The 24,658-nt window shown below is 41.1% G+C and overlaps 1 protein-coding gene across 1 annotated transcript in view; it reads right to left on the bottom strand.

The window, feature by feature from the left end:
* Positions 1-24,658, bottom strand: part of ELOVL2 (ELOVL fatty acid elongase 2) — a 52,971-nt gene that overhangs the window by 3,432 nt on the left and 24,881 nt on the right. The window contains exons 2-7 of the mRNA XM_040062529.2: positions 23,833-23,896; positions 18,422-18,609; positions 5,303-5,380; positions 4,570-4,741; positions 2,715-2,839; positions 317-451 (exon numbers count right to left, since the gene is read on the bottom strand). Of these exons, the coding sequence (XP_039918463.1) occupies positions 317-451; positions 2,715-2,839; positions 4,570-4,741; positions 5,303-5,380; positions 18,422-18,609; positions 23,833-23,896 (762 nt within the window). The remainder of the gene's footprint in view (positions 1-316; positions 452-2,714; positions 2,840-4,569; positions 4,742-5,302; positions 5,381-18,421; positions 18,610-23,832; positions 23,897-24,658) is intronic.

The following is a 24,658-nucleotide window of genomic DNA, read 5'->3' on the forward strand; positions in this document are numbered from 1 at the left end:
TTTTTTTTTGTTTGTTTGTTTTTCCCTAAGGAGGAGAAAGACTCAAAAATTTGCCTACCAAAGCAAATTCAGACCTCCTATGTACTGAATGCAGTATCTGAGTTGTCACAAGTGCAGAAGAGTTGAGATGCAATGAGGGGGTCATCACTTCTGAATAACCCTCTCTCAGACATGATATTCTTAAGTGATGTATGTATTTTAAGACTAATATATTTTAAGCACTGATGATCATTCTATGTCTGAGTCCACCCAGACTGCTACCCCAAAAGTTCTGTTTCCCCCATCCTTGTTAGAGAGCTCTCAGAAGACTGCTTACCTTAATGTAGAAGTTGATGAAGAGGATGACCAGCGTGGCCATGTAGGAGGACTGGAACATCAGGCAGCCAAATGGGAATCCACATGGCTTCACAGCTGCGCTGAGTGTGTGCACAATAGTGAGCAGAAACTGGATCTGTGGAGAGAAGATAATGCAGGAGTATTTGCTGAGAAAGGGTCTACTAGTTAAATCAGACACAGCAATGTCCCCTGGTCCTGCTCCTTGAAAGTTTGAGTACTCTTGAAACTATCCCTTTGTAACCTCTGAATGCAGTGTGAGGGTTAAGTTAAAATGCTCCCGTGATATTAAATAAATAAATATTAAATAAAACCCTAAGGCATCAGAGGTCTCTAAAAGTAAGTTTATAGGCCTAGTTGACAAAAGGGAAGCTTTTTTTTTTTCCTCTCAGATTTAGTAGGTGTGATTCTGTCTTCCAGATAGGCACAGTTGTTTTGTCTGTTACTGGACAGAAACTGGAGAAAACTCTGAAGGCTCCTGGCAATAGCTTTAGAAGTCTGAACAGGAAATGCAAAACTCAGGTCCAAGGAGTTCAGGCTATCACTTGCATTAATGGAGTCAAGGAAGGGACAAAGGAAGCAAAAATGAGACAGAAGAAATTGCAGACACTTGTCTGTATTTAGAACTCTGAGCCACAGCCCACACTGGTGCACCTGATTCTCCTTAGCCAGATAAGTGTGCCCTCAATCCAGTGCACTGAGGTGCATTTCCAGCAGGGCAGTGTCTTTCACCTGCAGGGATGGTCTCAGCTCAAAGAAGCAGCTTTTGCTAAGCAAATATCTACACAAGCATTTAAAATCTCACTACAAACATCTGAACTTCGAAATAATATGAACAGGCCCTAAGGAAAAAAAGTTAAAGGAGCTCTATTTCATATCAAGTCTTATATCTTGTTGATAGAAACTTTTGATGTGGCTCAGCTCTTCAGGTACAGCAACTGGTGGAACAGACTTTTAGAAGTCAGGTGATTTCTGTATTGCCTAAAGTTTGTTTACATAATTTTATGTTTTGTAGCTGTACCACTGTGTCATGGATTAACCTGACTTGGCTGCCAGCTGCCTACCCAGCAGCTCTCTCCCTTCTCCTCAGTAGCACAAGGGGAGAAAATAACATGAAAAGAATTTGTGGATTGAGATAAAGGAAGGGAGGGTAATTGATAAAACGTACCTATTACTGTTAAAAGCAAAATAGACTTGACTTAAGGAAGAATAATTTCAAGTATTACTAATTAATAACACAGAAGGATAGCTCTGTGTTATTAATTGTCAATAGAATTAATATTTAATTAAAATAAATAACAAAATGGAATATTTAATTATATATTTACATAATATAGAAATAAAATTAAAATATAAAGAATTAAAATTAAATACACCTTCCCCTAAGCCCCTATTTCTTCTCAGGTTCAACTTCACTTCTGACTCCTCTACTTCGTTCCATGCAGTGCAGGGGGATGGGGTTTGTAGTCAGCCCATATTGCTTTGCCTTTGCTGCTCCTTTCTCCTCATACTCTTTCCCTGCTCCAGTGTGGGGTCCCTCCCATGGGAGAGAGTTCCAATGTGGGTATTTCCGATGAGCTGCAGTTCTTCACAAACTGCCCGGTGCTGGTCCCTTCCCCAGGGCCCAGTCCTTCAGGAACAGGCTGTTCCTGCATGGGTCCCCATGGGGTCACAGATTCTGCCAGCAAACCTGTGCCAGGGTGGGCTCCTCTCTCCAGAGGGTTCACAGGAGCCTATTTCTCTGTTGGCTCTATCTTCCTTTGGGGCAGACGTGTCCATGGCTGCAGCATGAAGTCCTCCACGGGCTGCAGGTGGATCTCTGCTCCCCTGTAGACCTCCATGGGCTGTGCCATGAGCTTCACCAGCATGTTCAGCACAGGCTGCAGAGGAGGTTTTGGTGCTAATTCCCTCCTTCTGCTCTGACCTGAGTATTTGCAGGGCTGTTTCTCTCCCATTTTCTACCTTCTCTCTCAGCTGCTGTGCTATGTTTTTCACCTCCAGCTTTGCTGATGGACTCAGCTTTGGCCAGCAGGGAAGGTTTGTCTTGGGGCCGGCTCTGTCAGACATTTTTGTGACTTTTAAATCAGTTTTTTTCACAATTAAAGGGCAGTCATTTTCTATGCAATGGTTCAAAACTAACAGAATTTTGTGGACTAAAGAGTTTCTACTGTTTGTTTTCTACAGAAAACACTTCTGAACATAATTTCCTTTAATTATATCAAGATGCACTAATGACTTAGGCTGTATGATAGTTGCATTATACTCCAATTCTACCTGGCTTAATTGTGTAAATAACAATGCTTACCTATAGTTCATTTAGTCCTCTCTCACATATGGGAGGATTTCTGGTAGTTAAAAATGAGGATAAAATAAATACATACCAGCTGTGCCTGAGTGAGGTATTTCTTCCACCAGAGATATTTGCGCATAGAAGGGATGACTGATAGTCCATAATAAGAATACATAAGCACGTGGATAAAGCTATTCAAAGTGGGTCCAAAGAAACCTGTAACAATCCATTAGTGACAAAACAACTAAATATCAACTGTGAATTGATATTTATATAAAATGTGAGAAAAGGGTATTACTGCATGGGCTACTGCTCCTATATTGAATCTCTTGCATATGGCAAGTATTCCTTTCATGCTTATTCCCTGCTAAAGACATTCCTGGTGTGTAGAGGTGCTCTCCTAGGGACAACTGAAAAACCAAATTATACTTCCTTGAGGGTTTTTCTTACGCTGAATATTGTATTTTTATCCCATATTTTTCTTCTCCTCCATTTTTTCCTGTTCTGTAGTTTACAGGCTATTTTTTCCATCTCCTATATTTCTTCTTGCTGTGAGTGTTTCCATTTTTCCTGTAAGCTTTAAACACTGCTGTGGATGACTTTGCTGCTAGTATGCAGCTTAGGACCCTGGGAGACATCTGTGCTATTCTCTGATGCGGTTGCAAGGGCTTTACTCTGAATTAAATCAACCTTTTGTGGCCGTGCTTGATCATCGCTCTAGCTTTCTTCATTGGCTCTTCTGCTGGACTCACATTTACAGAATTTGATCCAGATGATACCTTGTTGCTCTTATTAGTGATACTTAGTGAATACTAGTTCTAGAGGAAATTAATTATCCTCTGTACTTTGCAGACTATGGGGAAGTAGCAGCACTACCCTCTGCCGTGTGCTTGTCTGTTCGATGGCAGTGCTACCACTACAAGATGGACTCAGCTGTTGTTCTGATTTTGCCACTGGTTAATTACTTAGCTACTGATTTAATTACAGTAGTGTAGTGCTAGTGTTAAGTGTGGTGACTGCACATTAGAAAGCACAAACCCCCACTGATTTGTTAACACCTCTAGAAATAGCTTCTAATCACTATGAAATCTCTGATCTCTGCTTCTACCTCTAACAGTGGTTTACTTTGATTTTGTGCTGTCCACAGTTAGTGCCAACAAATGTGAATTTTGATTTGAGTTCTGAAAAAGACCTGCTACAAGTTTCTTTACAAAATGTTACCATGGGCTGAGGTGACACGCTCTAATAGGTTGCAAGAAAAAGGGGGTTTTTTTCAACTTTGAAAGCAGTTTGACAGGAAGCCTCTGGCTGTGTGAAGCCCTGGAAAAGTGTGCCTGTTGTGAGACAGCTGAAGTAGTTCTCTGCTCTTTGGGCTTCTTATACAAATGCCAAGTGACCAGCCTGTGGCATCGTAGATCCCTTCCTAACAGGGAAGATGATGACAGTTTCTATTACCTTCTGAAGTTGTATTCTCATATGAAACAGAACAAACTCAAACTGGCATTTTAATTAGTGACTGTGTAAGTAAAGTATCTTGCTAAAACACAGACTAATGCATACAAGAGCTGAGCCCGTAAAAGGGCCATTGATTTAATTTGTTGTGATTGATAAAGGCTTTACCAGGGTCATTACTTCTTTCTGCATCTGCTTTTTGGGGTAGGTCGTGTATGTGATAGCTCTTCTGTGCTATTCAGTACTGTTATGCTTAAACGTGGTTTGAAGAGAAGTAAATACATGAGTTTGTGGCAGCTACGTTCAGTGGCCTGAACTTTCAACCATGCTTTTAACTTTCCTGTGTTCTGCAGGTGGTCAGCAGTTCTGAAAAGCTCTGAACCCTAAAGGTGCCCTCATATTGCACAGTGAGACAATGCCTTTGCATGGTGATGTGATTCTTCCCCAGCTGCAGCTGACTTAGACCCGGGGTGATGAAGCAAACAAAGACTTACTCTGCCCACAAGGTATCCAGTTCAGAACACACCACCAAATGTTAAACATAGTGGCATGGTGATACACATGAAGGAAGGTGATCTGGCTGCTTTTCTTTCTCAGTACAAAGAAGATAGTGTCCATGAATTCAATTACTTTGGAAAAATAATACCACCACAGCACCTTGGCTACCTGTACAAGCAAGAACAAAGGAGCAGGAGATCAATATCTGTCCATACAAGTGCTTAAATATTACTGTACTTCTTCGCTCCCTAGGAATGCAGCTTCCTAGAAGGCATTAATATGCTATTAAGGGAGAAGCACAAGCTCTGTCTTTAATTTTATTTTGCTCTTCAATGAAGCAGTTTTGTAAAAAAATACACATCTTTCAAGCAATTGTATAAATAAATAATTATCAAAATATAATTTAAGAAATACAAACTTTGAGGAAGGGTTTTCTAATTGTATTGTGGTTCTTTTTTTCCCAGAAGTGCAGTTTTGTGGGTGGGTTTTTGTTTCATTTTGGGGTTGGTTGGTTCTGGGTTGTTTTTTGTTTTGTTTTTTTTTAAGGATGCTACCATTTTCTTGACACTGAACAGATTTTGCTGCTAGATTATTATTTCATACTCAATACAATGAATACATCCTCCCCCGGAGTACTGGAGTAGAGATATTTTATCAGAGCTCAGGATCTCTCCTGGGACAGTTAAAGACAGTTCAAACAGAAAGGATGCTGAGGGCTTTGTCTCTCACCCGGATATCAGCCTCCCCTGCGCTGTGGAGGTTCTGGCACTGCAAGTTGTAGCCGCCTTCCCATGTGGCAAGGATGAGCTGGAACAGAAAACAGAGGAATTATGTTCATGAACAGATGGAATGGTTTTTCCCCCTGCAGTTGTTCTGTCCTTATTGGCGGGTACCTACCCACTCCTTCCATGAACTGCTGCTCTTGAACCAGACAACTTGCTAATATCTTATCTTTTGAAAGGGGAAAGGCATCAGTTAAGCCGGAGATATGAAATGATACATTTCTTCTCTTTCTCTAGCTTTAGAGCCTTCGAGGCATCCATTAAAATCTGTCATTATTCAATGCATCCTCAAATCCTGCTTCCAAAGCAAACACTGGAATATTGCATCTTTATCCTGAAGCAGTATGAACAGAGCTTAATACAGCTACTTGTGCAAAGCTGTCCTTGAGGAAAAATTCCGTTTGCCAAGCAAACAGAAGGCAAATGCAAAGTAGCGCAGTGGGAGCAATATTTCTTAATGCCATTCACGTCTCTTTATCCTACACTGTTAAATGCTGGAGGAAGTGAAGGGGAGCAGGCACAGTGCTGAATGGAGGCGTGAATAAGCACACAAGCAGTTTCGTAGATTCTGCTCGTGTCACACGGGGAAGCAGACGGAGCAATAAAATATCAGAGTGCTGCACTGGGGTGGAGCAGGTTTCTAGAAAACCATATGGTAGTTTTTGATATGGAATGTTTTTATAGTAACAGCCACCTAAAGCACTCAGCAGTCTTTCTGGAAGAGGGAGCATCAACTCTTGCTTATAAATGCCACGTAGAATCCATTGATTTTGAAAAAGTCTTGCTTATTCTCAAATAAGTGCAAAGTGGGTTTGGGGACACACTGAGCAACTCCTGCTCTGGGGTCTTTCTCACCCTCTATGGAGACTAAAGAGAGCAAGGGTAGGAGAAATGCATTGAAGTGTTATGCTGTAAGCAGAATTGCAAGATGCTGAGAGAAGTAGGTTGCTTTCAGCTCTGGAGCTACAATCACAGGGATGATGTGTGTCAGCACAGAAGGGATGGCTTTTCCTTCTAGTTCACATTGTGAACTAGAAAAAACTGTCCTGTGTTGAATCTGTGACAGTCCATATGAAAGTGAAGCAGAGACATTCTCAGTGATCAAACTGAGTCAATTCCTAGGGTAAATACATTAAAAAATGATTATTGATAAATATATGGAGGATTAAAAAGTAGCCTAGAATGCTTATTGTAAATTCACATTAAAATGCATTGAAACCTGGAAAAAACAGGGTTTTTTACAATTTTTTTCTGAATTCAAATTCAATGATTGTTTCTGTAATATGAAATTAGCTGTTTTAGGTGCCCAAAATAGCCCATAGAAATTGCAGAGAGCCCTGTCAGTATAGTAAATGAGTGTTTTGTAGATAACTGATATGTAACAATTGAAACAAACACAGTTCTTTACAACTAACTCATTTTTCTGCTTTGCTGAAGAAACTTGACCTCAAAATTTCCTGCTGCAGTAGGTAAAATGTTGATTCACAGAAATTTGCTAGGAAAAGATGCAATTTTCAATATTTTGATTAGTCTATTTTACTACTGTTCTGATTTGTACAAGATTACAGTGTACAGGTTTTTTTCAAAAAGATTTTTGAAAAATCTTTTGTGTATTGTCTCCTTGTGTATGAAAGGTCAGGAATGAGGGCTGGTTGATTGCCCAGCAGGTCCTGGATAATGCCCTGAGGAAAGAAGGTGGTGTCTCACTGTATGTCAGGAGCTGCAGTCCTCCACGAAGATACTTTGGGGATATTTTCAGTCTGGATTGATTGATACTGTTTTTTTGTTTGCTTTTTTTAACCATCTGGTCAGCAGCAGAGTGAACCTTGCCAAAGAACTCTGTTGTGCTTTCACTTCTATATTAAACCTGGTTTTGATTTTTACATTTGCCAGCGACTTGTGAAGTGACCTTATAACAGGCATTCACCAAAAATTGGTGTAGTCAGCAGGCTTGCAAGCAGCATCACTGAATACCTACAAAAGCATGGAAGAAGTCCAATTCCTAGGTTCTCAGGATAACTGGTGTGATTGGAAAGCTGTGGAGGAACGCCTATAAGTTGCTAGGGGCAGTATAAAGGCTAGGAAAAAGAAAGTGATTATTTGTAAAGTGTTAGATACCTGTCCAGAAGCTGCCTGCCACTACAGAAATGATTAATATTAAAGAGAAACAAGGACTGTAAACTGAGATGGAAAGCAACCGAGTTACTACTGTCTTTCAAAACAGAACAGCTCCAGAGACAGTTACAGGAGGAACTGAAAGAAGAACAAAAGTTGAAGGAAAAAATGGACCTAATGCTTATGCAGGCTCCAAATCCTCTTGACATTGTGCAGATTAGTAAATTAATTGCATCTCCAGAAGACTGGGAGGGTAACATATGGAGTGGTCCCTGGGATAACAAACCAGGATTCTGCACCTGGGATACGGCAACCCTGGATGTACGGGCAGACCAGGGAATGAGAGGTTGGAAAGCAGCCCCATGGAAAGGGACCTGGGGGTCCTGGTCAGCGGCAAGTTGATCACAAGTCAGCAGTGCCCTGGCAGCCAGGAGGGTCCTGGGGGCATCAGGCACAGCATGGCCAGGAGGGCAAGGCAGGGGATTGTTCTCTCTGCTCTGCACTGGGACGGCCTCACCTTGAGAGCTGGGGGCAGATTTGGGTACCACCATATAAGAAATATATAAAGCTATTAGAGAGCCTCCAAAGGAGAGCCATGAGCATGGTGAAGGCTGCGGAGAAACTTCATTGCAGTTACAGCTTCTGCTTGGGGGGAAGAGGAGGGGCAGGCACTGATCTCTCTCCTGTGATGACCAATGACAGGACCCAAGGGAACAGCACGAAGCTGAGTCAGGGGAGGTTTAGCTTGGCTGGACAATGGAACAGGCTCCCCGGGGGAGTGGTCACAGCACCAGGCCCAACAGAATTCCAGAAGTGTTTGAACGACATTCTCAGGCACATGGTGTGACTGTTCAGGTGTTGTGTGCAGAGCCAGGAGTTGAAGTCAATCATCTTGATGGCTGTCTTCCAACTTGGCATATTTTATGAAACTTTTCTGCCAGCTGAACAGGTGAGCTCAGTAATAGCTCAAGGTTTTGGTGGTTTTTTTTCAAGTATTTTATTCAAATGTTCCATGTTGGAAAATGAGGTGAAAAAACCCTTAGAGGTTCATAAAGAAAATATTTCTTCACCTTTTTTTTTTTTTTTTTTTTTCCCTAATTTGGTCATTAGTAAATCTGCACCTCCTTAAAAATTCTCAGCATGCGTACAGAGAGTAAGCTTTGGGGTGACAATACCACTCTGTCTGACTGCATGGTTGTATTTAATTTCTTTTGTTTATTCTTCCATGATTTTAAACATGCCAGATTTTTCAGATCATTCTGTTTGCTTATTTCCCAATCATTTTACTTGGCAGAAGAGTTTCCTCTGGTTTGTGTCTGCATTTCAAAAGCCAGCAGCTTTAACTGGAGAACTTTTTTGACTTTTTTTAACCTCAGTCTTTCACGTCATCTTTTCTGCAGCTCAACACGTCTATTTTCTGTTGTAGGTGCCTTACATACTGCTGTCTCTTCTAAGGAAAAGAAAATAATTCAGTTCGAGTTTTGATTCCTCTGCTTTAAAAGATAATTTTCAAGATGTCTGGCTAACTTCCTAATAAAAATGAAAGTTAGTGTGGAAATTTGGAAAGCAGAGAGTCATTTTTATGGGATCCTGACGATCCTAATCCATGACTTTCCTGTTGGCTCTCAATAATGTGGAAGATAAGCTCATTCACTGGTGCCAAATGAGCCAGATGCATATCTGGAACAGAAGCTGGCACCTTGACAAAAGACTTTTTGGTACCAGGTCTCTTTTTTTAATACTGAACTCATACATTACTTGTACTGTTTCAATCACGTTCCCTTTTGCATACCGAGCAGTCACAACTCTGCAGAGCTCATGGTGTTATTAATCACTCAGAGATGGTGCAAGTGCAGGATCGAGCAAAGAGATGAGAAATCCCCGCTCTCTTTCGAAACACAAATTCTCTCCCCCTAGAAAACAATTCTTTGAATTCTTTGCATTCTTGGTAGCCTATCCTGAAAATAATATTAAAACAAGTATTGTTTGAAGCTATTTGGAAAAACAGATCATGTAAAGAGCAAAGAGCTGCCTTGTGAAAAATTTCTGCTAAGTAGCAACATCCTATTAATTAGTAGAGTTTTCATATTTTGCTGTTTGCCGCAATGTTGTTCTTAACAGGTTCCTGGTTTTACACTAATAAATTACTTCTATTCATCTACTAATGTATAAACAGCACAAGAATTCACATGAGTTGTTTTGCCACATCAGTCCAACTCCTGCCTTAGTTTTGTAAATGGGGAATCAAAGTGTTCAGAATTGAAAGCTGGTTCCTTCGTCAGAAATTTCAGGGGTGGGGGGTAGGCAGCAGGTACCAAAAAACGATGTAATCCTCTCACCTCACTGAGTAGCAGACTAAGCTCTAAGAGCCTGGCCCAGAGGCCCATGCCCTGCTCATTTCAAGCTTTCAATTTCAAAAATCTCACAGCTGTAGCTTCTTTTTCATCTGTTCCCCATAGGCGGAAAAGGAAAGTGATGTGATTTTCTGAATAGATATTGCCATTTCTACTAACTGCAGGTTCTCTGTGCTCTTTGAGTTGTAGAAAAACCTCTGTGTATGGTTGCACTTTCTCAGAGAGGAAATGCCAGAAGCAATGAGGCATTCCCCCTTGTCCCAGGGCAGGAGGAAGGCAGAGGGTGAGGCTTCAGCACTGGGCAACATCTGGCTGGTGACAGGTCACCAGTGGTGTTCCTCAGGATCAGTTCTAGGGCCAGAGCTGTTCAAAATATCTCTCAGTGATCTGGAGGCATGAATTGAATGCCCCATTAGCGGGTTTGCTAATGCTGTGAAACAGGGAGGTGCTGTTGACTCTTGACAGACAAGAGTCCTTGCAGAGATAGAGTGGAGCATTGGGCAGTCATCAGTGGGATGAAATTGAACAAGTCCAAATGCTGGATCTGGCTCCTGGGATGGAATATTACGGGTACAAGTATGAACTGGGGGGAAGATGGTGGAAGAGCAGCCCTGTGGAAGGGTATGTGGGAGTGCTGTTCGGCGGCAGCTCCCTGTGAGCCATCGTGTGCCCTGGCTGTGGCAAGGGCAAACCTCATCCTGGGGTGCATCAAGCACAGTATAACCAGCCAGGCAGGGGAGGGGATTACCCACTGCATCAGCCTCACCCTGAGCACTGTGTGCAGGTCCGCACCCACCATTAAACAAGGCTGTGAAGATCCTTGAGTGTACCAGAGGAGGGCAACAAAGGTGATGACAGGGCTGGAAGCAAGTCCTGTGAGGAGCAGCTGAGGACTTTGGGCTTGTCTAACTTGGAGAGGAGGAGGCTGAGGGGTGACCTCATTGTTCTGTGCAGCTTCCTGAGGGGGGGAAGGGAGGTGCTGAGCTCTGCTCCCTGGGATGCAATGATAGGATGTGTGGGAATGGTTCCAAGCTGCACCAAGGGAGATTTAGACTGGGCATGAGGAAGCAATTCTTTACTGAGAGGGTTGTCAAACCCTGGAAAAGGCTTCCCAGAGAGGTGCCCAGCTCCCAGCCTGTCAGTGTTTAAGGGGCATTTGGTCAGTGTCCTTACCAGCATGCTTTAACTTTTGGTCAGCCCTGAATTGGTCAGGCAATTGGACTCTAGATGGTTGCTGTGGGTCCCTTCCAACTGAAATGGTCTATCCAGTACATGGTCTGTCTAAACAGTTAAGAAGGAAAGCCAAAAACTAACAATGGAGTTAGTATTTGAGTAATTAAAATTCCTCTTAAAAGTTCAGAGCAGGAGTATTAGCACCAGTGTCCTTCTTGTGAAAAAAAAAAACCAAAAAAAAAAAAAAAAAAAAAAAAAAAAAAAAAAAAAAAAAAAAAACCAACAAAAAAAAAAAAAAAAAACCAACAAAAACAAAAACCAAAACCAGAGCAAGATGTTATTATGGGTATGATGTTTTACTACGTTTTCTAAGGCACTCCAGCCCTCAGACCGATTAAAACAACTTGATATGACCACGATTCTCGAGCAATTGTTCTCACTAGATTAAGTAAAGGAGACTAATCTACCTATGTAGCACAAAGAAGTGCTGTGAATCACTTATTTGCCTTGGCCACCGGAGCCTTTTGTTAGTCCTTGTGAATAGCAGCTCTTCCCTGGATCTATAGACCTGGATAAAATAGTCCCGAAAGCAGTCACCTGATGGCCACATCCCAAGGAAAGGGAGTCACTAAGGGCAGTGTCTCAGAAAGGAGAGAGAAATGACATTTTCTGTTTTATCTTAAATGAATTTTAGAATTGAATGCCTGAGAAGATTATCAGTGTCTAAAACCAGAGATCAGATTAATAACTGCACATGTTTTCCCTTTTTTTTTTTTTTTTTAAAGGAAGAAATCAGCTCCATGCCACAAGGCTACTGAGGCCATCACACTTTTACATGATAACTCAATGAAAATAGGAAGGTACCACTAATCATCTTCAACTTGTCATTAAATCAGTCTTAAAAAGTACCTAGAAAGTTTTAAGGCAGGATTGTTGGGGGGTTTTGGGCTTTTTTTGTTTTGTTTTGCTAAAACATTACATTGTCAAATCATCTGTGAATAGTATTTATTGAAGAATATCTCTCTGTAAAGGTTGCCTATCTTTAGACAAGACTCCAAGAACTGTGGTGTAATCCCAGATTTTAGATGGATAGCTGAGATGCAGAACAGCCTGCGTTTGCAGATTGATGCCTTTGTGCCTCAAAGATCTTGGGGAAACTGTAGACTGGCACGACTATAAACCCTCTAGGGAAGCAATGTGGGCTCCATGGTTCAGCCCAGGACTAGGAGATTCCAAAATGTCCCAGCCCTGCCATTTGGTTAGTGCCATGGTTTCCCCAAACATAAAAACTTAGTGGTGGTGTTGTGCCACACAAATCCAGGTGCTGAATAGGAAACACCCCACAAGATCTATCACAAGGGAAATATTTTTTTGTTTCTCTTTATGATGCGTTTGAGATTATTTTTCATGGGGATGGAACTGTGAAAAGTGTGCTTTGGGCTACTGCTTGGTGAGGCTCTCCAGCTCTCCATGGGTCTGATTAGAGGTCAGAAAATTGTGTGCCTGGTGTCTCCCCCCAAAAAGATTGTCTAATTCTTTAATACACCAACTGGAGCTTGCTGACTTGATCTGCAGCACATACATCTGGACCCTAAGCTGGATGTCTCTTCCAACTGGAGCACTGTAGCCAAAAGGATACTGATTATTCCAGAGTGGAGGAAATATGTGGTCCTATGCTTTCTTCCTGTTTTTAGGTCAGAAAGTTCAAAACATGGTGACAAAAAATACGAGCCCCTTCCCAAGTGATAACTTATTTCTTTTAATCAACAAAAAATCTATTAAATGAGAAGCCATGTTGTTGAGAAAATACTAGCCAGTTCCATGTAATACTCCTTAAGTAAATGGGAGCCTGATAGAAGGATAAGTGAACTAATGACTTCAAAATTACTGGAACTCAGTTGTGAATGGTAATTACTTTGAGTATTGCTGTTGTCTGGGAGACTGAAATCGACACAAAGAAATCCTGTCTAGGCTTTTTTTCCATGAGTCTGTTCTGAATAGCTCCCCAATTATATTTTGTGGTACCAGTGGTGGTATTAGAAGCTGTACACATATGGAAAACCTCATCATATGAAGCTTTATTCTTGATTTCCAATAAGGTTCTACTGAACCCTATTTGGATGTGCGCAAGAGATCCAGAGCACTGCCATTTTTGGTGATCAGGTTAAATCTTCTACTGAAATGCAGAGCTCAGAAAGGTCAGTATGAAAGTCACGGAGAACACAGAGGATGAAAACTGAGATGTGAGGACAACCTGCCCAGCTGGAATAACTGTAGGCAAGGACAGCAAAGTCAGCTCCTCAGCTCTCCAAACAAATTATTTGATTGAGATAGAGGAACACAGGGTAATTTAACTCCATTCACACAAAGTTCTTACGCGATCAAAAGAGCTGTTGGCTCTTGTCCTTACATTTCTCTGCTTTACAATGCACTCCTGGTGACCTTTTGCTCTCTAGGTTTTTCTTTTTTCCACTTCTTTTCTTCAAATGATAGAGACGTGCACCTGATCTCTTCTGGTTTCTCACTTTGTTCTTTTTCTCTTGCTGCCCTAAGTTACAAGTAGTATTTCAGTACTAACTAATTGCTTCAAAGGAAGCCTTCACCTCAAGCACCAACACTGATGGATCTAGAATCTTTCCGTATTTCTGCACTTAGTTTACATTTGTTAACTTCTGAACAAGGAGTAAACAATAATTTATCACAATCTTTCAAAAATCCTCAAGACAACAAACAAACAAAATCAAAACAAACACCAGAAGCAAGATTATGTTGAAGTTGGATTTCTACAGTAAAATTCCAGGACAGTTCAAGTTGGTTAGAATCTTTTTCACCCTTCCCCATCATCTGCACTGTTAAAGGTTTACTTAGAACTTGTGCTACACAAGCGCCATCTTTTTAACTCTTGCACAGATAGGAAGCAAATCTTTCTGATGTGAGCCATTATAATGATGGAATGAAACAGAGTTTAAGTGCTCCTGCTATTTTTGATTTGTTCCTTTTCTTTCACCCCATTATGCCTAATTCAGGCATTATACTTTCTAGTAATATGTAAGATATAATCTCAATTGCAGCTTGTAGGGCTCAGAGTGGTGGCTGATGGTCCTGGTCGTTCTGGCACTCTTGGAAATCCTCACACCACCTTGGCATCTATGAATATGCAAGTTATGGCTATAATTCAGAAACTGGACTTAATGTGGGATGAATTTTCTGCTCCTAGAAACAGCTAAAGCGCATTTGATTTGCTGCTTTTTATTTTATTTAATCCTGCAAGGTAGAAGACTTTTTCTGGCTCCTCCTGAAAGGTTAATGCACTGGGCTGGCAATACTTGTGAGCTCTGCTCTTTTCCCTTTGCTCTGAAACAAGGGGTCCTCACATGCAAGTCCTGTTTCCCCACATGGATGTGGTTGCTTGCTTACAAACCCCATGGATTTGTAATAAGTCTGAGAAGCTACCTGGGGATACAGGCAGCTTGAGACATCACGCCACCCCTCTGCTAATGACACATATCTCTAGATCTCCTTTTTAATCTGACCCAAATGGTGCTAGTGTCCTGGTTTTCTCAGTGCCTGATCAACAGAAGGACTTGGGTGACACCTTGATGACCAGCTGAGATTTGATTTAAATAGGGCAGAGGTGATACTGCTGGGGAAAGCCGCCTAAGACCGTGGCAGAGATTATGTCTATTCCTATTTGTGAGAGAGAGTATCCTCACCTGAGTAATTTCAGAATTCAAAGATCAGCACCAGACTCCTGTGATTCCCGTTTTAATTTATTACTCTACTTGTGACAGTTTGGCCTCTAGTACCTCAGGTTGCATCCCTGAAATGTGGTTTGTAAGCACATGAAACAATTTTAAAATATGCACAGGTGTGATGTTTTTTCACACTAAGCTGGCTTACTGCTCATAGTTGGTAATTTTAGCACCATAAGCAAAAATTTGTGCAGAGAAAAGGCATATATTTCTTAAGGGAAATTGTTGAAAGTTTCGATTTTTGTTAAAGTAAAAAGGCGCTGTCTGTTTTTCCTTATACAGAATTTGACAATGTTCTAGAAATTGTTGGATCAGTAGAGTCGATCTGGGTCTATGAGCACTTACTGGTACAGAAAAGTACACAACAATAACAAACTTCTGATGCGTCTTTCTTTGGTAGCAGCAAGGGTGGAAGGAATTGTCTCTTGCCTCCTCAGCAGCCCACCTGCAGCCTGTCCAGTTTAAGCACAGGGCCTTGGTCTAAGCTTCCGGTACTTGAAAAACACATGCTCCAAATCCAAGTGCCAGCTTCACCTTATTCAGCCAGGGAAAGTAAGCACCTTTGACAACTTCAGGAAAATCTACTTGCCTAACTTAGAAGTCTACAGGTCTAACAAACTGCCCTTCTGGGAGTCCTTCAGAGGTACCTAACTCTTTGTTGACTCAAAAATTTTGAGACATCTCAGTAGGATGAGGGCAGCTGGGCAGAGCCGTTTATCTTTAGACCTTGTCCTTCAGGGATCGTGTGGGTATCTGACCTTATGCACATCTTAGAGTTGTCCTAGAGCTGTTCCTCCAAGTACTTTGCAGATTGGTTGACCTCAAAGCTCAGAGATAAAATCAGCTCCCAGATAGTCCATGCCCACGGTGCAGTGCATGGAGCTCTGGCTCAAAAGAGGAATCTGCCCTTGGAAATTTAAAAACAGCCCTTTTGTTATGACTCTTTGCTTAACCTTTGTCTTCTTGCCTTGAGGTTGCACAAATCAACTGTCACGAAGTGCCAACTCCAACTAACCAGGAGGTGAGGCTGAGGAGATGAAGAATTGAAGCACAAATACCACCATCAGTAGGTTTACCGTGTTTCTCGTTAAACCCATCATGTGAGACAGGCTGTATTTGGAGATACACCCTTTCTTGTGAATGAGATATTTTTTTCTTTTGAATGTCTAAGAAGCAACCCCTACATCCTGGAGATATTGCAAGAGATGCTGTGTGGCACCTTATGAACAAAACAAGGAAAGATGGTTGGTTATGGGGGTTTCTTTTGATGGGGTGTGGGTGGGTGGGGAGAATGTGTTTTATATCTATTGTAGAGCTGCTTATTTTGTGATTTATCCCTGATACAGAGACCAGAGGGATTTAGATGCAGTGAGAGCGTGGAGGAATAAAACAACTGTTGTAGATGTGTTGAATGAGGGATTGATCCCAAATCACAGTGACTGGAAGGATCAGCTGTGTTTACATAAGGAACCACTGTGCAGAATGTGCTAAATATAGGTAACTCTTGCCTTAAAGAGCTTACTGTCCACAAAAGACAGAGAGAATAACGGGCACAGAGAGCAGCTTTGGAAATTACAGATTTTGAAGTATTGAATCACCATGACTTTATTTGGTAATGAAGATGATTTCTGCTCTCCCATTTGCCTATTTTTCTTCAGCAGGGATATGCTGGCTACCTCAGGCAGGACTGCAAGTATTAACTTCCATGCTGCTCCTTCACAGGAGAAGCCGTGATAGGAGCCAGGGAAGTAGACTAAGAGAAAATACAGAGCAAGTATTATGGAAGTGTGTTTTGTACAATGTAAAACCAGTCTGGCTGGCAGTCCAGAGCTAAGAGTAAAATCTGCAGTAGAACAGCTGGCAGCGCAGATCAGCTGCCGTGCTCCCTGGGTTCCCAGATTTGCAGAATGTGGAGCTGTGAGCTGGCACTGCCAGCCATGCCCGGCTGCAATCTGGGAGGTGTAAATCAGCAGGCTCCAGCCTCAGAATCAAGGTCTCAAGAGACTAATCTGAGGTCTAACACAACTCAGCAACTGTCTGCAGCAAAGTTATCCTCAGGAAGGCAGCTGAACAGGAGGTGGCTAAATACAGTTCCTCCCAGGATGTGAAGGTGGCTAAAACCAAATTTACTTCATCCATGCAAATGAGACCTGCTAAAATCTTCTTTGTTCTTCCATATATTTACTTGTGGCAGGCAAAATCAGCCTGGAAGGGAAAGGCGGCAGCAGTATTATTTTCTGTTCAGTTAATCCTTTTGGCTGAGTCCTGCTACTGCAGCCAGTTATCTGTATACCTTCAAGCAAAATGGGGATTTAAACATCAAAGTGCTAATTTAAATTCTGGAGGACAATCACGGTGGAGTCATCAAACCTTCCAGCAACTGTGCTGGTTTCTCCTTTGCTCTAAACCTTATCCTGCACTCCCAGACACCCATAGCAGCCTCTGAAGGCATCTGGAGCGTTGACCAGGATAACGCTCTATATAAAACAATCAGTCTTTCGCACAAAGGCACAAACCTAGACTGCTCCTCAGCCATTTGACCAGGCCAGTCACTTGGTGTTCAGCTCTAATCAGTTTTAAACTTGAAATCTTTGTGTGTCCTGTTTGGCTTCTGAAAAGTTTCTTGTCCAATCAACAGAAAAAGGTAGTGAGAGATGAGTAAGAAATGTTGTGAGGCTGTGCAGGCAACACAGCAGTGTCAGGCCGCGCCATGAAATCAAGAACATACTTCAGCTTAAGGGCTCTTATGACCTGGGTCACTTCTTTAGGAAAAAAAAAAAAAAAAAAAAAAAAAAAAAAAGTTTTGAGGTTTTGTGGGTTTTGTCTTCTAGTGCTTGTTTTTAAGAGCTTCAAGTAATTTATGTTAACACCTTAGTATTAAAAGCACCACAGTTATCAAAAGGCTGAGACAGGGCAGCTCCAAAATAATATCCAAAGAGTGACTTTTGGCTTCTGTTTCTCTCTGCTGAGGCAAAACCACACGTCTGTTGAGGGGCACTGTTTGAATCCTCTACTGTTGCAAAATCATCAGATGCATTCAAACCTCTCTTCTGGTTCTAAACGGATCCTGAATTATATGAGCATGTTCCTTTCTCATAAGCACTTGGGAAATAATCTGTGTGATCATACTCAGCCTCCAAGCCCCACAGCCCTCGCTTTTGGATGAAGTGGTAAGTTTTTAACATTGGTCTTTTACCATCTGACTATATGGGGAAAGCTCCTTAGTCACAAGAGCAGAAAAACAACACTGAATTGCCAATACCATAAATAAATCAGTACTTGCTCTCATCTATAAATCTATTCATGTTTAAGTGTGGGCCTGGAAAAATCATTCCACAGATGGTCATCCGAATAAAACCCAACCTATGGCATTTTCATGGCTGCTGAAGGACAAGGTGCAGGCACGTTTGAGCTCAGTGACTGTTGCAGATGCAAATTTATGCTTGTGGACACGGTGCTGGCAGCAAAGAGCTCTCCCCAGGTGTGGACTGTAGCTCAGGAAGGACGACCAAAACATGCCAAGATCTAAGATGAGAGGGGACTTTTAAATAATAAAGGTATTTTGCTGTTGATTTAAACTTTCCTAGCAAAACCACCTGTCGCTAAGATACTTCTGCTAAAAACTGTATCTTGGTCACCTTCCTCAACTGTGCTTCATGGAAGAGCACTTACCTCTATGAGCATGTAGAAGGAGAGCAGTGTGATGCCCAGGTTGTACACGATGAGGTGAGGCCTGAGAGAGAAAGGAGGCCTGTTCTTCATGAACTTGTTGCCCAGCCATATGCAGAGTAGATATGCTCCAGTAAGGAAAAATGTGGGAAGGTAAGAGTCCAAAAGGAACCATCCTCTAACCCTGGCATCTAAAAAAAGGAACACACAGAGCAGGCAATTAAGAAAGCTATGGTAAAGTATTGCTAAAATAAGGCAGAAATTATTTATTTTTTCATTAAAAGAATCTGCTAAAAGTGTTAGATGGAATCAGTCATTCTTTCCTCATAGACGAGCTATCCATCACTTTCAACTTACCAAAACTGCATGCTAACTCTCAGAGAATGTGGGCTGAAAACTGCATGTAATTCCTTAATAATTTAAGGTCACTTAAATCACCCCATTCTAATGGTAAAGAGTAAATGCAAAGGGAAAACCCCATGCTTATATGCTTTAAAAAATTATTTAATGTTTTAACTTAATATTTATTTAAATCCTATCTTAATCTGCTCAACAATTTGCAGATAATATTAAATACAAAGTATGCATGTAATGTTGCCAGCTCACGTGTTATTTTAATTGTGCAGTTGCCATACAGGTACAAAGGTACATAACGCTGACTAAAAAACGTTCATACAAGGGGAATACTTTTCCAAAATATTAAATATGAAAAGCAAAACATTCACTTTGCTGTTTATAAAAGATGTCTGGCTGGGTGAGGGCTCGCTTTCTCACAGTTTCTGTCCCACTTGCCTGCTCCCGAAATGAAATATTAAGGTCAAATCCTGCTTGCCTTATTCACACAAGTAATCCCATTGGCAGTAATCAGATAGTTCAGTGTATATGAGCAAAGCCTAATCCCAGATGCCAAGCTGGAGGCACCACTTTGTTGTCATATGAGCAATTGGATGTCATGAGTGAAAGGGCTGTGCTCTCTTTTCTTTTTTCTTTTTCCAAGATGGAGCAAAATCTAGAGTCAATTTTCCATAGCAACATTCTTCAGTCATTAACCTCTGGAAAGAACAAGGGGGCATCACGGCTAGATTTTAGAATGACTTATGGAGTAAGTGAAGAAAGGAGTCAGTGAGGAGTCATTGTGCAGGTCTCACAGAAAGTAGTTCTTTCTGCTCTTAAAGGAAGATTTTTTGCTCTTGGAAAATGTTTTAAATTACTTATATTATTTTTTTACAAACACAAAGTTTGTGTTAAAAATTATTAAAGAAAAGCCATTCACAGTGCATTAAAAAATTTTTTTACTGTTTTTCTGCCTGTGCTGAAATTGGAAAGACTGGGCAACAGATGATGCACCAAGTAAATGTGCCCAAACATTAAGTAATTGACTCTAATTTTGCTGTATTGTATTCTTTCCAACAATTCCTTCCTCAGAAATACACGCATACAGGTATACGTAAAGTGAAATTTTACATATGTTAGAGTAACCTGCATATGAGCCAGGCTTTGAGCACCAGCTTTCTTCCTCATTACATTTTCCCTCTGCTTCCCCCCTCACTTCCATTGCAGTGGCTGTAACATTCATCTGTTGAATTTGGATTCCATGAGGGTTGTTAACCCTTTCGCAGGAAAGACTTTCAACCAGGCCACCACTACCATGGAAGTCCAATGCTCTCCAGTTTTTGACTCCCTCCGTTTTGGACCCCAAAAAACCTCTAGGAGCAGAGAGGTGTGGGATTAAAGCAGTCACAACAGCAGAATCCTCCCTTTTATTGCGGCCTTGCTCTGTTGCATGTTACCGAGCTAGAACACCTGTTGTCTGTCTTCAGAGCTCAATGCTAATTAGGACCACCTCAGCGTGAGATGGAAACACTTCCAACAATCTCTTCAAGCTCACAAGCCAGGGGTGAAGCACTGGTATGAATATTTTAGAAGTGATTCTGCTCCCTTATGGGCTCTCAACATGACACAGGAGTCATAGGACAGGTAAAGGTTGAGTGTTTAAGTGTTGATGTCTTAGGAGTGTGTGTTTTAGGAGCATAAGGATTTAATTTATTTAATTGATATCCTAAATTAAAATGTAGAAAGCAGTCATGTCAGCAAGACTGCTATCTAAGGAAAAGTCTCCCATCCGAGGATTGCAACACTTGGTGCATAAAGGTTACATGCACAAAGGCAAATCAGCATCAGTAGATAACAAAACTGCGTGTTTTCTCAAAGAAGAAAAATATTCAGAAGAGTTCAGAATATAAATCATAATACACAGAATAAATTCTGCCCCAGTTTTCATTCTGCTGTGAGTAGCCACAAGTTATGTGGGCTGATCCACGAAAAAGCAGAACTGCACTTGTTCAGGTCAGCATGTGAAGTATTTTTAAATTCTATAGTATTCCAGTTTCAAGAGGAATTGTTAAAACATTAGCCTTCCTGAATATTTCCCACCACGACCTCAATACCTTGAAGAGTAAGACAGTTTCTGGCAGAAAGTGGTTTATAAAGGGCAGCCAAGGAACGTGACTGTTTTGTTTCCACTTCCACTTATCCTTGAATGACAAGCAGAGGGAGGTTTTATGTGTCAAGAGGGGGGAGGAAAGGGAATGCATTTCAAAAGAAGTTATCAGAAGAATGAGAGATGAAAAGTATTTCTATTGACTGACAGTTAAATCTCCGTGTTCAAGCACTATAAAGTTACACTGTCAATAGGAGAAAGGATTATTTTTACAGTATTGAACTTGCACAGCATCTGAAATTGAGACCAAAGCACTGTGAATAAAGTCACAGTGGGAAAGCACTGGACTACAGCAGGGGAAGGAGCAGGCGCCCACAAGCTCTGATCGCTCCGTGAATAAGCTCATTCACAGTGACTGGCCATGATGTGCCAAACCCTTGGGGTGAAATCCTGGCTCCTTTTAAATGAGTGGCAGGGCTCCCAGGCTCTTTAAACGTATGAGGCTTTTATCAATGAGGTTTAGAAACATTTTGATTCAAGTTCCTGTATAGCTTTGGCCAGTCAGTATCTGAGCAGATTCAGCTCTTTTTAAGGTGCAGAGAGCAGATGGGTTTGCCCCAGTGCCTTGCTACTGATCACAGTCTATTAAGGAAAAGTGCTTTTCATTTTATCATAACTTTAACAAAATACATCTCTTCTTGACCACCTGTTTCTTTCACAGATAAAACAACCAACCAGTTAATTAGATTTAGCTCCTGCAATTCAATACTATTTAATTTTGCATAACACCAAACAATCCTCTGCAGACGAAGGGTTACCCTGGAAAAATTATCTCTTACAGAAGAAAATTGCTATTTCACTCATTCTCAATTTGCCTTGAGCATAAGAACAATGTGAACCAGCACCAAATTGTAAGACCACTCCTTATTAAGCGATAAAACCTATGGGCAGGTACATGGCTGCTGCTCCCTGATCCAAAGGACTTGTTCTGCTACTTCAAAAGCAAACACAAAGGTGAAATTGTCTACAAAGCCCAGCTGATACCAACGAATGGAGGTAAAAAATACGCCGATATTTCTAAATCAAATTCAGATCTCAGACAGTCTGTCCCTCATTCCAGTCAGGCAGTACTGCAGCTTGTGTTAAACTGGTGCTCCCAGTGTGATAGAGATTGCCTCTGGGAACTAGAGCGTAGCTTTCTGTCTTTTCTAGTGCCCTCAGACACAACTGGTAATGATGACAAAGACCTGCACAGGGATACAAGTATTTCAGGAGTTACTACCTAAAATATAAACAATAAATAGGGGATTGATTGGTTTTTAAAATAATAGAGTCCTGTTATCTATCCTTTTAATCCATCTTGCTGCTGAATGAAGTATGTACTGTGGATAAAAATCAGTAGAGAGAAAGAAGAGGAATGGTTTGCAGGTTTAGATGCTTAGGGAAACTGTCAAATTCATTAGATATTCATCTGCGGGGTCATTTGATTTAAAATTGATTGCAGTTCATTGTGAATTATTTATGTGAATGATTTATGTGGATAAACACACTGGAAGGATATGCTATTCAGGAAATGTATGATACCGTGTCATTATACCACCAGTTAAATTAAAGATCAGAGTGCAGAGGTGTGGACAAACAAAGCAATCTTCAGCACTGATGTCTGGAGAAGGATGGTGATGTACTCGGCAAGCAACACAAATAACACTTGTTTAATTGAAGGGCTTTCTAAAAGCCCAAAGGGATCTCTGTGCTATTCAGAATTGGATCAGCTATAGCTTATTCCTTCAGACAATTTGTCTGGACCAACAAGGAAAGAGGAATGAAAGAGAACATCATGTCCATTTGGAAAAACAAAGCACCAAAATACCAGAAAGTAGTGCTTTTATTCTTCTGATCACATTTCTTTGTTAATATTAAAATGTACTATTGTAGAGGCCATTAGTAAAACCTATTCTGCTTCAGCCACTTCTGCTGCAAAGTTCCCAAGCTGTTCAGTGTTTCTTCACTGGAAAGCTTTCTTTCAAACCTCACATCTAGCGTGACATGATGGAAAAGATTTTGTAGACAGCCAGCTAAGAAAAATCAGCATTTCTTGTGTTTAAGAACACTACCACTTTCCCTTATTCTTCCAATTAAGCAACAGCTGTTTCTGTGACATGGAGAACATTACTGCAACAAATTGTGACTCCATAATCATGCATCCATCTCCACAAGCAGCAGTTCTGGATTTAACCATGGGTAAAAGTTTGCAAGGCAGTTCCTGAAGTTAAAGCCAGACCTATCAACAGCAAGGTGGCCTTGCAGTGGCCTACCCTGAGGACTGTGTCCTGTCTAAGCTCCCGTCTCACCCCTTTCTTGTAGTTGTTTGAATATATTAGCCCTGACTTTGATGCTCCATCCTTGCCTGCAGTCCTGTTTTAGATTTGGGGGTTGTTTATTTACTTCTTTCAATCCTAACAAAGCATGAGGCACCTCCACTTTACAATTATTTAAGTTACTCTTATCCAAACTGTTCCAGAAAGCAATAATAGGAAGTCAAAAGATGCATCTGTTCTCCCGCCCAATCTATTGGCTTATTGAAGTTTTGGATGTGATCCTCCAGGTTGCTTTTGCTCCAAGCATCCTTCTGAATTAGGCAATTTAATAAGTAGCTGGACCAAACAAACTGGGTTATGAATGACAATCAGTCCCAAACCAGATCTTCCACTTTCAGAAAGGTACAGGCTTTCAGGCTTTTTATTCCACGTTGGGATGTAAAATTGAATTTCTCTGCTATTATCAGAAACAAAGGAATCACAAATCATTGCACTGATAGATTTGCTGCAATAATGGTGTCTTCCTGACAATGCTGTGATTCTGCCTGGTTTATATTTTTCAATAAGAAGTTACTCAGCAAATTTATTAGAAGTTTTTTGTGTGGTAATCTCTAGAAGTATTATTTCCTTAAAGGGCTGTAAGTGGAGCAGCTTACCTCGAGGTCCAAACATATAGTCCACAAATGCATTTACTTCCCGGTCAAAAGCTTTCAGGGTCTCCTAAAAAATATGGAAAAAGACATGTGAAAAAGACATTATCTCAGGGTCATAGAGAGAGTACGATTAAAAAAAAAAACTCCAATAAACTTGTAAAAAGTTTGTCATGCACAAGTATTTCCTAAGTACACAACATCATGTACACGGAACAAAACCCAAACCTCTTTAAAAATTAATTTAGGGCAGATTGTGGTCTAGATAACAATATAGGCCTCATTGCTGGAAACTGCCCAAGCCAGAACTCTTTAGGAAGGCAAATTAAGGCTTATGAAAATCAGCAAATAACACAGTAAATCCATCAGTGATTGGTGTAGTTTTCACTCAGATAAAGATGCTTCTTCATTTTTATTATGTTCCCTCAACTGAATATCTCAATGCTTTACACCTAGAGAAGAAAATTTTTAAGTGATTTAAGTGAAGGTGAGCCGACTGAGATTTCTCTAAACCTGGCCCCAAGTTCCTACAAAGCAAGCCTACAGAAGAACCTAAAGGTCCAGTAATTAAGTTCAGGCCTTGTAGGGTGGCAGGAAGAGGCAGGGTACATTAGAGAGACATTGTGTTTTGAGATCTTAGTCAATGAAGCTGCTAAACTAGCAGGTTTGTGTCTGTTTTTGACTGAGCTGGGAGCTGAGCCATGGTCTACACAGTCTTTCCCCCAACTGGATGTGGTGATCTCCTCCCACACTCCAGCTCTGGGCAGTGGCTTCCTGCATGCTTGTGCCTGAACAATTCCCTGCCACAACCTGAGGTCAGGCAGGTTCTTCC

The sequence above is a fragment of the Hirundo rustica genome, chromosome 1 (assembly GCF_015227805.2).
Source record: "Hirundo rustica isolate bHirRus1 chromosome 1, bHirRus1.pri.v3, whole genome shotgun sequence".
NCBI classification, from domain to species: domain Eukaryota; kingdom Metazoa; phylum Chordata; class Aves; order Passeriformes; family Hirundinidae; genus Hirundo; species Hirundo rustica.